Source organism: Triturus cristatus, chromosome 5_1 (assembly GCF_964204655.1).
Source record: "Triturus cristatus chromosome 5_1, aTriCri1.1, whole genome shotgun sequence".
In the NCBI taxonomy this organism is placed as follows: domain Eukaryota; kingdom Metazoa; phylum Chordata; class Amphibia; order Caudata; family Salamandridae; genus Triturus; species Triturus cristatus.
Window position 1 is genome coordinate 821,258,816 of NC_140587.1, and position 14,866 is coordinate 821,273,681.

The window sequence follows — 14,866 nt, forward strand, 5'->3', positions numbered from 1 at the left end:
AGCACTGGCAGAGCCAATAGGTCTCGTGTTTAGAGAGAGCTATTGGCTTTAACGTTTTTAATATGTGTTGCAGAGCATTGTGAATGTTGCGCAGCATGTTTAAAAGTTATGAGTAATAATTAAAGTGTTATTACCATTTGTCACTTTATATATGACCTAGAAAACATTATATACAACTGAAGTATCCTAATACAAGCATTTGCAATGCAATAGGTCTGGCATTTATGCGAGTTTAAGCTATTGGCATTGTAAATGACAATGCCTTTTATTTATGTTTAAAAAAACTAAAACAAAAATAAAAGGCATCGTCATTTGCAATATCAATAGCTCAAACTTGCGTAAATGCGAGACCTATTGCATTGTAAATGCTTGTTTTTCTTGTTTCCTCTATTTCCAGCAATGTTTCAAAATGCATTCCCATAATGAAATTTGGGAATGTATTTTAATCTTGTGCAACATTGCTACCAGAGGCTGTCTGACCTCAAGAATGTTAAACTTTTCTTGCCCAGGAGAAAAAGTAGAATTTATTAACTTTTAGATCATTCTTCCAAAATTACTAGGCCCTCCTTTTCTGAGCGGAAACCTTCTGTATATTTTCTTAGCAACATGAGTGACTGTGTCTTTTCAATTTCAGCAATATCCTGCTGGGGAAAACTCCAAACTAGTGTCCAGCAGCACAGAACAATATGGACATGCAGAGAGGTATTTGAAGAATGGGCATGCAAAGCCACCTTTGGTAAGGACGTTTTTTTTTTTTTTTACACAGCTCTTATTACCATCGACTAAATTTAGCTTGCAGTACACTACCAAATGACATTGTAAAATATTGTGACTGTTTTGATATTCTAGCTTCTACTTAAAAAGCCGTGGGTTCCCTTTCAAACCACATTTTGGAAGACAATGAGTACAAGGTTCTTCACTAATGTCATAAAGTGGTTCGAAGTTAATGGCAGCGCCTGTGTTGAGTATTATGTCCTCAGAGTATTGCCGATAGTTTTAAAGGTCAAAGGAGGGATGTACTCTGCTGACATGCTGGAAGACCACCAGCCTTACTTGGAGACCTCTGCCAGGCAGGTGAAGATATCTACCTTCAGTAGTGTTGCTGCTGCCAAGTTAAACCTGTTGTAGGCTGAGAATTGTTCCTCGTGGATGCCATGTTTAAAGTGCGCACTAAGCACACTTTTTGTTTTTCAAAAACAAGTTGCAAAAGCAGGATTTTAGTACTAGAAAATAAAAGTCCCTGACATGCTGGGAGTTTTCTGTCAGTGCCTGGGGTCATTTCTTTGAGTTTCTGTTCGGGACTTCCAGGCTTTCACTGGTAGTCCCAAAGAGGAATAACATTATGACTGAACAGCCAACCTCAATATGGTGGACGTTATGTTGTGCATTGACCAGCAGCCTCGTGGCAGAAGATCCATCGGTCAAAGATTTCCAGTGCCATTGAAATGTCCCACGTATCTGACTCTAAATAGAGCGGGAAGAGTCACGAGTTTGGGTGGCGGAACAAATGCTGCTTTTTCACATATGTCCGCATCCACAATACCCTGAAGGAGTTGCGAAAGAGATGCAAAGGGCTTTTATTGCAGATTTGAATCTTAATGTATGCTTGACAACAACACTTGCACGTTTTGATATGAAGTTAATGTTTGGTGTTTTTAAAATAGTGTTTTGCTAGAGCATTAAGTGTTTGATGTACGACTATCATGAATCACATAAAAGTTAGTCAGTCAGGGCAAGCTCCAGGGCAGTCAATGTTAGATGTTGGTTAAGCGGCTAGTCTGCTCATGCTTGTCTTCAGTGCAAATTATCTGTCTATAGTAAAATAGAAAGTCTACAGGCTCAAGCTGTGCCTTCCAGTAGCGAGACGTTCAGGGACAGTGTATAATTGACAGAGCCCTGTAGTGCAACATTAAATGAATGACTTGTAAATAATTACACTATGTTAGCTATTTTCTAATTGCAGACTTGAGTATAGAAACAGCAAAGAACAATACTTTACCAGCCCATTCTGCCCGCCAGATCGGTGTAAAGTTGTCACTGGTGTTAAACACAGCAGTTATTTTTATAGTAGTGTAGTAGTGAGGATAGGTTGAAGTCTTAAAAACTTGCCAGACTATCGGGGCTCTTTAAGCTGTTTGCTAGTGAGGTTTTAATAATTAATCTTACAGGCACAACGGTGACGTTGCCAAATAAAGGGTAAGCACTGTAGGCCACCTCCTGCATGATACCAAAGAACATTGTTACTTTAAGACCCAGTTTAGGTTTAAGAAGCCTTAACAAATAAGTAGCAAATCAGTTTTAAGGCTGGCATGCCCAGTTAGGACAGGTAGCATATCAATTTTCATTTCAGAATCGTCTAAATGAAAACCAATTATTCCATTTTTTCCAATCATTGCATAAGGGTTATCCACATAAATCTATGTGACATAACGGACTAGCCCTGCTCATGAAGCAAGTAATTTGACAATAAAACTGTTCCATAGACTCACACACCACCTGCTCAACCACCATTGAGGTTGAAGAGATAAGATGGTCGTAAATACATACCCAAAGATATTGAGCATAACAGCGGTTTTAAAAAGGCACAGACCATGCAGGGCTTAGGGTCAATATATCTCTGGGAGTATACTTTTATGGTTTCATCCCTAGTTGTTTTATTATTAAATTGAAATTGTAAGGCGCACAGCTACCGCATGGGGTTTCCCGGCACAGTCATGGTAGGGAAAGAAGTAGCTACTAATGGAGGAAATTGGAGATTGAAAAACCAAGTCTTCAAACTTTTGCGGAACACACCATACACCGTTTCATTTCATAATGGGACAGGTAGGGAGTTCCACAGGGATTGTCCTAATAAGAAAAGGATCGACCAAGCATACAAGAAAGTCTGATATTTGGAACAATAAATCTAGTCTGCTGGGCGGATTGTCGAATTCATCCAGACAAGCTGTGCTAAAGCTAAAAGAGCCCTACTTTCCTGCCTACAGGTCACACACCATCTGCGACAGGACTACTACTATGGCTCTCCTGGAGAATATGCCCATAGCAGACATGTGTAGAGCTGCCACATGGTCCACTCTTCACACATTTACAAAACACTACTGTGTGAACATTCTAGCAAGTGAGCATGCCAGAGTTGGTTAAGCTACCCTCAGGAATTTGTTTCAGACCGCTGCTATAACCACTAGCTAGCCATCGGTTAGAGTACTGCTTTACAGTCTCTGCAGAGCATGTGTATCTACTGGCACACATGCTACGAACAGAATGTTACCCTGTAAGGATCTTTTTGTTGCATGTAGTGCTGTAGATTCACATGTGCCCAACCTCCTCCCCAGAAGCCGGTGGCTAGTGCAGACATCTTTCACTATAAAATTGTTTTCTTCTTGCATGGTCACTATTTCTTCTGCACACACTACTCCATATGTACTCTCACCCATTGGGTGAAAAACAATGTAACAATGGATTTGGTGACCATGTGCATCTGCGACCCGAGGAGGAGTCATCGAGGCCTCATGACTCGAAAGAGTGCCTAAAAAAAAAACAATGTGCAACGTTCAAGCCCTAAATAGTAGGAGTATGGAGAGCATGTGAATGTACAGCACTATATGCAACAGGGTAAGTAACCTATTCCTTACTGGCCAAGAGATTTACAATGATGTCTAAAGTTTTTAGGCATTGTTGAGAAAAAGATGTAAGACATGGCTTGCAGGCCAATATTAGTCACTTGCTTAAGGGCCCTTTTCACTGCCACTCTTTTGATTCATGTTTCTTTTATCACATAGCCACTTTTTCTGCCTCTGCGGTAATTGTAATCTTCTGTCTAGATAACAGTCCAATGTGTGATCCTGTGTCTTATGAAAAACCTTTCTATTCTTACACAACGTGTGTCCGCTTCTCAGCATACCTGATGGAAAGGTCCTGAACACAGTTGCAAGTGTAAGAACCTCATCAACTTTTGGTGATTTGCAGATGCATTGTTGCCTCAGCCACTATTGCCACTATAACAAGAGCACCTTCACAGTCCCAATCAACACCTTTATACCTCCAACCCAGTGGCAGCTCCTCCGCTAAGGCGGAGGAGCGTTGCTCAACTGCACAGAAATAAAAAATAAAATGACAACGTATCGTTATTATCATTTTATTTTTCCTATTGCATGCAATCAGTGGCCTGAGTGCAGTGTGGGGCGGGGCTGGCCTGAGCAGGGGAGGAGTGGTTTGCACTCCCAAAGTGCACATAAACTGTTTGGCTGGCCCTCTTGGGCTGACCAAACAGTTCATGCTCACTTTGCATGTTCCTACCAGGGTGTATTACACAGCATGGTTAGGAACATATTCAGGCTTCCTGTTCCAGTCTGAGCTCCGATCCACGGCGCGCAAACCAGTCACAACTCTGCATTGCAGTGTTGCGATTTGCTATGGGGAGCCTGTGTGCCGGGTTCTTCCTGCTGCTGGTCGAACTGCAGAAATGAAGAAGGAAGAGGATGCAGGGGAGGCGGCAGCCGGCCTTCCGTTATAAGGTAAGTTTTTTTTTCTTTTTTGATTAATTAACCCAGTCTGCCCCCTCCCCGCCCAGCTCTACCATTCCCGTCCGGTAGCAGCCGCTACTGCACCAACCTTCCGCGCCCTGCTTCTTCAAAGGCTAACATTTAGGTGACAGAGTCGAGGGCAAAAGATTTAAGAGCTCCCTGTCTTTTCTCATCTGGTACACCTCCTCTTAGGACGAGGCCTTGAAGCTACACTGGAAGTTTGATTTTTCTCCTACACTTCTGTTAATGTTTTGCTATTGCACCACTTGAGTTGTGTATAGATGCGGTTAAATTTATTCTGTTCTTTTTGTGTGTTTTTACTAGGGTACAATGAGTAAATCTGAATGGGAAGCTACAAGTAAGTAGCAATTGTGTTTTTTCATTCTTGAGCCATTGTGTTAATATGTGGTTTAATTGTGATGCAGTTATACCGTTGTGAACTGCAACTGTTTAGTGTTAGAGTAGAGTCCCCCATTTTTATTATATTTTTAATATCCTAGCCTACCCACTGGAAGATGGTTTTAGGTTTCTGGTTTGAAGATGGGCAGTAATTGCACTTATGTTTCTGCTGATCCTGAGCAGTGTGGCATAATTATGGTCACCAACACAGCCCTCCCAAGAGGGATGCAGGCAAACCTTGCGTTACTTCTTGACAATCCTACATGATTTGAATTGAAAATAATGGTAATGATTCAGAGCTGTTGAGCATGTGTGGAAAAGGCGAATTTTGCGGACTACCCACATACTACGCAACAGTTTTTTTTAATGCAGAGGTGGTGAGCCACTTTTAATTATTTTATGGTTTATCTGCCTCCTGTAGTTTAAGAACTGTAGGCATATCTAATGGAGTGGCACAGAGCAAGATCACCAGCAACATTTGAGGCAATTGCCTCTTTACTGGAAACTCCGAAACAAGAAAACATTGCTTAGGCATGTCAATTGTGGTTGTTAGAGAGGTTTCTGAAGGTAAATTTAAAAATAATGGCAAGTTTTTCATAGAAAAAAATATTGAATGAAGATATATCTTGGCCTATCTTTCTTATGTTCTGAAATGTCACAAACTCCAAAGTTTGTCTTTACCTCTGGTTATCAAAATGTTCAAGTTCCTGTTGATGGATATACATCACCAAAATTGCTACAACGTTGGTTTAATCTTAGCACCGCTTATAGGCTGCTGTTAGCTATTGCATTGTGTACAATACTAATGAAAATATTTATTTGATTACAGAACATTGTTCATTTAAAGGTTTTACTGTGTACACTCTATGGTTTACGAAGGAAATGCAAACCCTTTCAGGCTTGCACATCTGCAGTAATGTATGCACTTCCAGAAAGGGAGGTAACCTGGTTAAAATGGATGTTTGCAGTGCCTAATGGAGTAGTGATGACAGTTTATAGAACCTGAACAGATTTTTGTTCATCCTAAAGACTTCCTTTCTCCAATCAGCTATGAGTGAATGAATCCACTGTACTTGTAATGTTTGTACATGATTTGCTTAGTCAACTGAGCTGAACCACTGCTTGTGCCGCATTGTATCTGCCATAGATTGAATTGTACTTGGTCTTCAGGCTGAGACCCTGTGATGACATTAGAAATAGAAGTAAAAGCCTATGACCTCAATCTCACTGATAATCCACCCCTTCTCAGTGACTGCTCGATTGAATTGTACTTGGTCTTCAGGCTGAGACCCTGTGATGACATTAGAAATAGAAGTAAAAGCCTATGACCTCAATCTCACTGATAATCCACCCCTTCTCAGTGACTGCTCTTGTTCATGAGCTGCGCCACTTCATCTACCATGCATCGTCAGGGGCCACATCTACAAGCAGATCCTATTAATTGAGCTTCTCGCTGACAGCCCCCTTTCAGGTATCACAATTAATTAATCAATCAACAACTATTAACCAGTGGCTCTATCAGAGAAAACATTTAGGCAAGCATGGGAATAAGAATAATTTCAGCCCCCTTCCTGCATTTTTACATGCAAGTAGATATCTCCATAGCACTACACAGGTGTGGTAGAAAATTACTTAAAACAGAAGGATGTTAGATAGACTTAGTTTGTCTAAAGATTCTAGTTCACCAGATCCCCGGCGACCTAACCCATTGGAGCTTCACATGAACACCTGCAGGAAATTCAACACAAGTTGTTGCTAATGCAACTGAAGTGGATCCTAGAAATTACACCTAAGAGCCAGAAGAACAAAGAACTATACTGTTATTTCCTGGCTTCTAAATAATTTACAGTTTGAATGCCTACCTTTTGATCTCATTTAGCTAAATAAGTTCCTCTTTAACTGAAAACATGTTCTCCTATTGATTTGGTAACATTTAGATTATCTTCTCTTTAAAGAGTTCTTGGTCTTGTTTCTGTTTTCTTAAAGCTTCACAAGTATCAATAAGTTGGGACAGGATAGCACAAGTATCAGTTTTTTGGGGCAGGAAAGCTCTAGTATCAATATGTTTGGGGCAGGATAGCACTACCAGTTCAGCGTTCTTCCCCTGTACCACAAATGATGGCCATAGGCATCAGTATTTTCATACATGAACAATCGTCAATTAACCTGAATTGGGCTTGATACTGTGCAAGCCAAGCCTTCCCCTTGGAAGACAGAAAAACATAAACTGAAGGATAAAAGCTTGGTCTTGTAAACCTACTTTTCACATTTAGAGGTGATGTCACCCTACATTCCTCACTGGCATCCACAAAGGAGACTAGTATAAGAGGAGCTATCTGTGAGCAATAAGGCTGCGCGTACCTCCAACTCCCGGCTGCCGCTATTGCTGTATGAGCCCTACGAATATTATGGCGGGTCGCCCGCTGGGGCATAAACCCGGCTTCATCCGGATGAACAATAGACAAGACATGGGGATGGAGGCGATTAGCAAGCGCCTTGGCCAGAACCTTGGCCTCGACGTTGAGAAGAGAGATGGGCCGGTAAGATGCATGGTGTTCGGGAGTCCTGCCGGGTTTGTGAAAAACCACCACCTTAGCATGCCGCCAGTCTCTGGGCAAACGACCAAACTCCCTGGCCTCTTTCACGATGGCTTTTTTTTTTTTTTTAAATAACTTTTTATTGGTTTTTCCATAACATATATAACAATCTGTGACATTGCATACCTTGAGAATCGTTCCACCAGTATCTGCAGTTTCATTGCACATCAAAAACAGCATTACAATAATTGTCGAGTACATTATCTCGGTTCTCCGCGCCAGTGCTCTAGCTAGGACTTCAGCATTGCCCACCCGTCTCCCAGACAGTCCCCCAACCCGCCTATTCACTGAGTTCTGGATCTGAGTTCTCCACAGGGGGTTCGCATATATCCCCTCGGTAACTGTTCCATTTCCCCCATATCTGTGTCCATTTCTTGGGGCACCCTCTGTGGATATACACTGCCTTCTCCGCAATCATGATGGAGTCCATGTCACCACATCACTGGGGGAGGGTAGGGGTCTGGCTGGATCCCCACCTCTGCACTATGTTTCGTTTTGCCACCATCACACGACCGCGATTTTAAATGAAAATTAACAAGTGTTTGGAAAAGGGTGAGTCCTAGAAGAGCCTTTGTGTTTATAATGTGTAGATGATAAATACAACTAAAACAGGATGCAGTCTTTCAAGTTGTTAAGGAATATCCTGTTGCCTTTCTCTAAGAAATGTACTCCTTAACTTCTATATATATGTTCTTTTTAAAGAGTAAATTGGTGAGGATGGAGGCCATTTCGTGGTCTCTGAGGAATGCAGAAGCAGTTTTATTTACATGTTTTCTGGTTGTCTTTCTGTGGGCAGAATTTGTTTGACCACTTCCATTTATGCCTTTGGCAAATGTGAGGGTACACTGAAGCAGTGTGAGGGAAAAGTGTAATTAATTGACCAAAGGTATCCTCCATTAGCATTTTCAGTCCTACCCCAGTAAGTGTGCCAAGGTCATTGCCACCACAGAGCACAATTAAGAGGTCTGGATGTTAGCAATCCGCAATGCTTTCAAACAAAGGAAGCAATTGATACTACTGTAACCCTCTGTAGCCAATCTAGATAATGTCCACATTAAGCAAACCCAAGTCCCTAACAATGCCACTCTTTCTAGCACACTCGTTGGCCCGAAAGACATAGATAGCTGTGACCCACAATCCACGTTCTAACCATTTTGAAGGCAAGGAGCAGTAGCACACAGGAGAAGGATGGAGCTGAAGGAGACAGTTTGCAAAATGAAAGGCAGGACCTTTTTGTGTATTGTAGATATATTGGTAGCTAAAAATAGGTAGTGATTTAATTGGTAAAGTAAGTAGATCTGTGATTGACTCTGGATGGAATAAAAAAAGTTAATCTATTTTGAATATGCTTACATTTTCACACTGTCAACTGCACCTACTAAAGTTCAACTTGAAGCTAGTATGCTGCTGATAGAAAGTGGTGTGAACTTTTGACCTACTCATACAATAGTGCTCCAATGAGGTTGCTATGGCAACTGAGGTAAAACCGTGTATGAGGAAGCGTTGTAAATATACAGTATTTTCAAACTATAAAGGAAAGTGGTTTAGATATAGTACTTATTCTGAAATACACATTTCCTGAATTAACACTATTATAGAATGTCAAATGTAGATGAAAAATGATAGTAGTATAATGGTAAATGCCTCCATTGCAAAGTTACATGGAAATTTTGCAGCAGTACCTCTGCAGGCCGGGGGTGGCGTCAAATGATTCCATATTAACATCTACTCCGGTTGTGACGTTAGCGGAGAACATATAAGTTCCCTCCAGCATGTGGCTGTCACTTTCTTCATTTGTGTGTTGCAACTCAGATCCGGAGAAGCGGTTCCTCGGGCTGTTTCCTGGCCTACTTAGACATTTTTTGTTGGTTGGAACAGTATGCCTTTTTTTCCCTCACGTCTTCAGGCTTTAAGCCTTGTGGTTCTTGTACACAACAGATGTCTGCTACGGACCCTCATTCCTTTTGCATAGGGTGTTTGGAAGAACACCACGACTCCGAGGATTGCAACTCATGTTGGAAGCTGAAGCCAAAGGCGCTCAAACGTCAGATGAAACTCCTGGCGGCATGGGTGATGCGGTCCTTAGAGACTTCTCATCGACCTTGGTCTCCTTATTGTTTGACGGTCCATTAGCGTGCCTGAGCCATTCCCGTGGACGTCCCAAGGTAAGCGCAGGCGGTTGACGTTGCGGCACACCCTTACTTTGCTGCATAGAGACTCAGTCTCTCACGGCTCCTCCCGTTCGCCGGTTGAGTAGTCAGTACATGACTCTTCCCCGTGCCTCCCCGTATTACTGGAAGCCGGGGCGTCGATGACCCAGATGAGAGATTATTATAACTCTCTACCTATTATCTTTGGGTCTTCGCCTGGAGCGCCTTTAGGCCCAAAGGCGGGGAGAAGAGGCACTCCAGCGGGTTCGCCCTCAGTGTCATTTGGGACCTCTGGGTCAATGGGTCACTGCTAACTGACACTGTCTCGACACCGAGACCTGGAACACCCTGCCCCTCTACCTCAGGCAATCCCCGTCGATGACCCAATTCAAGAAGGATCTCAAAACCTGGCTCTTTGACTGAACCCAGACGGAGCAGCAGTCCCCTGCCCCCCTACCCCATATAAAGTGAAGACCGCAGGAGACCTTTGCTCTTTGGATCCTGCTAATGTTTGTAATTATTTTAACCACAGGTTTCAAGCCATGCTGTCTTTCATCTGCAACAAAAGAAATCCTCCTCTTAGCAAAGTAACTGAATTCTTTTGGCGTAAAGAGTAACAAGCAAGAGGTGCTCCTCATATTCACATGCTGTTATGACTAAAAGATGCACTGAAATTTGAAACCGTGATTACTCTGCTATCTTTCATAGAGCAGTATGCAACGTGCACCATCGCGAAAGACGGTAGTGAAAAAAACCTGAGACAACAAGCTCTGCGCTTTCAAACACATAGATGTCACTCACACCTACAAAGCCCTCCACAACGCTGGACCAGTGTACCTGAACTATCTCCTCACATTCCACGTACCTGCCAGACACCTCCACTCCGCCCAACTGTCCCTTGGATCCACAAGGCATGAACCGGACTAAGATCCTTCTCCTTCCTCGCCGCCAAGACCTGGAACACCCTGCCCCTCCACCTCAGGCAATCCCCGTCGATGATCCAATTCAAGAAGGATCTCAATACCTGGCTCTTCGACTGAACCCAGATGGAGCAGCAGTTCCCCGCCCCCCTACCCCCAGCGCCGTGAGCTCTCACGGGTGAGTAGCTGCACTGTACAAACCCCTGATTGATTGATTGATTGATAGATAGATTTTGGAAGTACTGCCGTCAAATACAGATGCAAAGGGAAATTTTACACAAGAAGCCGATTTGGCTTCCCATGACCTGTCATTTCCCAAGGAAGAGTGAACAGATTTTTGTCTGCAGTCAAACATACACTGACACGGAAATCAAAGAAAAAACACGTACAACCTGAGAAGAGCAGAGGCCTCCAAGTATATTAATGACTATAACCCTGTGATTCTCAAAATGTGGAATGCAAATATGGATATGCAATTTATTGCAGATAACTCCATAGCTGTTGCTTGGTATGTCACTCATACATTACGAAATAGCAAAGACCAAGTTGAAGGAGATTTGGGAGGAGATTTCTGCAGAAAAGACTAACCAAAAAATTGCACAGCTTCAGCTTGAAAACGCTTTCCCATAGCGGGATGGGGTCCTATGAGTGCTGTCATCGGTTGAGCTCAACCGCTTTGTTCTCTAAGTCTAGGCCTAGCAAGTACGCAAAATAAAGTGTTAAATTCTTTCTCTTAAATTCAGTACCTAGCAGAGTTTGGCCCAGAAAGTATAGACATTGTGAAATCAAATCTGTTGGATACGTACTATCCAAGAAGGAGTCCATATCAACAAAACCTGCGCCTTTATGAAGTACTTCAACACTACAGATACAAAAGCAATGTAACAGAAAAAGAAATAAGTAAATCTAATTAACCACAGAAAGCTTAGTTGTCAAACTACAGACTGAAAGAGTTATTCTATTTGGCACTTCTACAACTCATCAAGCCTGGGCGTGCTGGATCAAAATTACTTTGCGGTTATGACTGCTACAAAGATTCCTTCAATGCTGTAAAATACAGCATTCAGTGTTCAATCTTCCCAAACTATTTGCAAATGTTAAATGATGAGAATGAGCAAGAAGAAATGATCGATGTTTAGGTAGCTACGAAGAGTTCCCAAAACAGTCAAAGTTCTGCACCACTAAGTCAAGATCCTCTTGGACAACTCATTATTGAAAACTAAGTCACAATAGCCATGAATGAGGTGAAAATTGCAATGAAATAAGCAAGAAAGTGTTGATTTAGATCAGTTGGACAACTGAATGACGAACAGAAAGAAGTTTATATAGAGGTAAAAGAGAAAATAGAGTAGGGATTCCTCCACAATAAGAAAGAAAGCAAATGCTCATCATTTAAGCCAGTACTATTATAAGTGGTCAAGCTGGCACTGGGAAAAGCTTTTAATTAAAGTTCTCAATGCTTGCCTACAGAAGACAACAGAATCAAATTTATTGTGTGTAGTAACAGCACCAACTGGATTTGCTTCACACAGCATTAAAGTAATTACTTATATCAACTACTTAAGCTACCTGTTGATTATGGCAATAAACTGGAGTACCAGAAGTTATGCGGTGAAAGATTTGAAGTCTCGAGTACATAAGAAACTGAAGCTTTTAATCATTGATGAGGTGAGCATGGGCTCAAACTTAATGTTTGCCTTCCTACACTTGAGAATGCAACAGATTTTAAAAACAGTATGATGTGCTGTTTGGAGTAAAGCGTTTACTTGGCTTCGGTGATCTACTGCAGCTTTCCCCATCAAAGGACAGCCTGTTTTCAAGACAATTCTGCATGATGAAACTTGTGCAACGATGCAAGTTGTGTCAAAGAGTACAATAGTTTAAGAAGTGTATACGCTCCTCATTTAGGACATTATCCCATTTATGAAAAATGGATAATGCGTCCAAATCGGAATCTCACAAAAGAGTCTATGAATGTTGCTGAAAAGAACAAAAAGGAGAACAAAGAAGGTGTTAAGGGGAAAAAAAAAACTGGAGAAGAGCGAGATATTTTAGGTTACCAGTTGTCAAACACTTCTTGTGTCAACTGATAGGCAAATGTTCTTCTCAATGTACTGTTTAATTTACCACACAAGAGATTATGTTCTGCACTGTGTGCTTTACTGCAACATTTACATAGTCATAGGACTGTAATACATTGTGCCACCACTAATACAGCCATCACTTAACCATAAAACTAATTACACACTCACTTTTTCACTCATACAGATAGTCACACACAAACTCCCTCACTCACCCAAAGAGCCACTCACACCCACTCATGAATACACCACTCACCCGTTCAGGCTCTCATGCACCCATTAATTCACTCATACACCACTGATGTATGCCCTCACTCACCTAAACACTACTGATGGATCCACTAACTCACCCATACAGCCACTTGTGCACCCTTTCACTTACCCATACATCTACTGACTAACCCACTCACTCATCCATCCATATAGCACTCACGTATCCACTTACCCACCCATACAGCCACTAGGACACCAACTCACACCTGTACTCTTCTGACACACACTTGCACTATTTAATACAGGCACTAACACACCCAGTCACTCACCTATACAGACACAAATATACTCACGCACTCACACATACACCAACTAACACACACCCACCCATACAGTCAGTAGCACATCCACCAAGTCACCCATACAACTACTTACATACACAGCCACTCAAACATATACACAGTCACACGTTAGTAAATACTCACACCCACTTACTCTTGTATACGGTCACTAACTCACCCTTGTAGGTAGTTATACTCGCATGCACTCAATCACTCATCGATAGAGGCACTGACACAGCCACTCAACCATAGACACATACTCTCCCATATACCACTCAAGCACTCAGCTACGCACCCATACAGCTACTAAAGCACCCACTCATACTTATACTGGACTTACACACCCTTACACTCACACAGACACTAACACACCAGTCACTCACACATACAGCCACTAAAACCAACAAACACACACTCGTAGTCAGTCACACACCCACTTACTCATTTATACAAACACTTGTGTGTCGATTATCTCAGCTAGAGCAGGGATTGACTGCGCCCCCATGCTAAAAATGTTTGGCTCATGAGGCAAAATTGTCTCACATTGGTAAATTGAGGAACAGTTGCTGGAATGTCTAATGTCAGCTGAGCAGCTGATGAGGTGCCTGCTTCTCCATAGCCTCCATCAGATGTTGCTTGCCGGCTCTCTTCTTTTTGTCTCTCTGCTCTTCTTAGATGATTTGAATGGATAGTTTTGAGGTGCTTCAGCATGCTAGAGGTACTACAGGAGCAGTGGCGGCTCCTCCACTATGGCGGAGGAGCGTCGTCTCACTGATTTCAAGCAGTGTGAGAAGTAGAAACAAAATGACGATAACTTTCAGTTATCATTTTATGTTCATGGTGCGTTGCGGGCAGATGTGTGGGCGGGGCTGCTCTTGGAGCTGGCAGTGGAGGATTGGTTTGCCCTTTCCTAGGTGCGCAATGACTGTTTGGTCGACCCTCGCAGCAAAGTAAGTTAACATTTTTTAGGTCTCGCCTGGCGTAAGCAGCGCACATGCGCTGCACTCGCCCTGAATGAATGAATGAAATTATATTTATATAGCGCCTAGCTACCCTGAGGCCTCCTAGCGCTTAGTCATGCGAGGGTTTCTTGGAATCGATACGGTTCCAGAAGTCGTGTCACTGCTCCGCCTGCAATTTTGATTTGTACGCGTTGTTTTGCGTCATGGGAAGCACAGTGTAATGATTGCACCAGAGGCAATCATTACACTGAGGGTTGCCACCCGGTCCGCTTTTGGCCCCGCCCACCGGGATTGGATCGTTTACTTGCGGAGGGACACGGCCTCCTTCAATTACTTGGTAAGAGCACAATATTTGTTATTACTATATGTGTTCGTATTTTCTCTGCCAGCATGGCTGGACAGCTCGGCCGCTTTTGTTGTTATCTACTGTGGGTAGAAACTTTCTGGAGAAGTTGTCCATCTTTGCGTTGCTGGCAACATATGCAGTAAGAATGTGTGCACTGGCTGCATGTGTTTTAAGGTGGTTGCTTTATGGGATGCGTCGTAAGCAGCTTCCTGGTCAGGTGGTGGGGTAGAGTGGGGTGCGCGGTGGCCGGGGAGAGGGACCCCACTTTGGTATGGAGGGAGAGCTGCTATGGCGAGGAAGCTGAGGCTAGCCTATCTGGTGATGGGCAGTATCT

At 42.7% G+C, this 14,866-nt stretch overlaps 1 protein-coding gene across 1 annotated transcript in view; it reads left to right on the plus strand.

Annotated features, from left to right (window-relative positions):
- The window catches only part of RNMT (RNA guanine-7 methyltransferase), a 161,238-nt gene that overhangs the window by 129,230 nt on the left and 17,142 nt on the right, over positions 1-14,866 (plus strand). The window contains exons 9-10 of the mRNA XM_085605877.1: positions 635-736; positions 4,848-4,881. Of these exons, the coding sequence (XP_085462003.1) occupies positions 635-736; positions 4,848-4,881 (136 nt within the window). The remainder of the gene's footprint in view (positions 1-634; positions 737-4,847; positions 4,882-14,866) is intronic.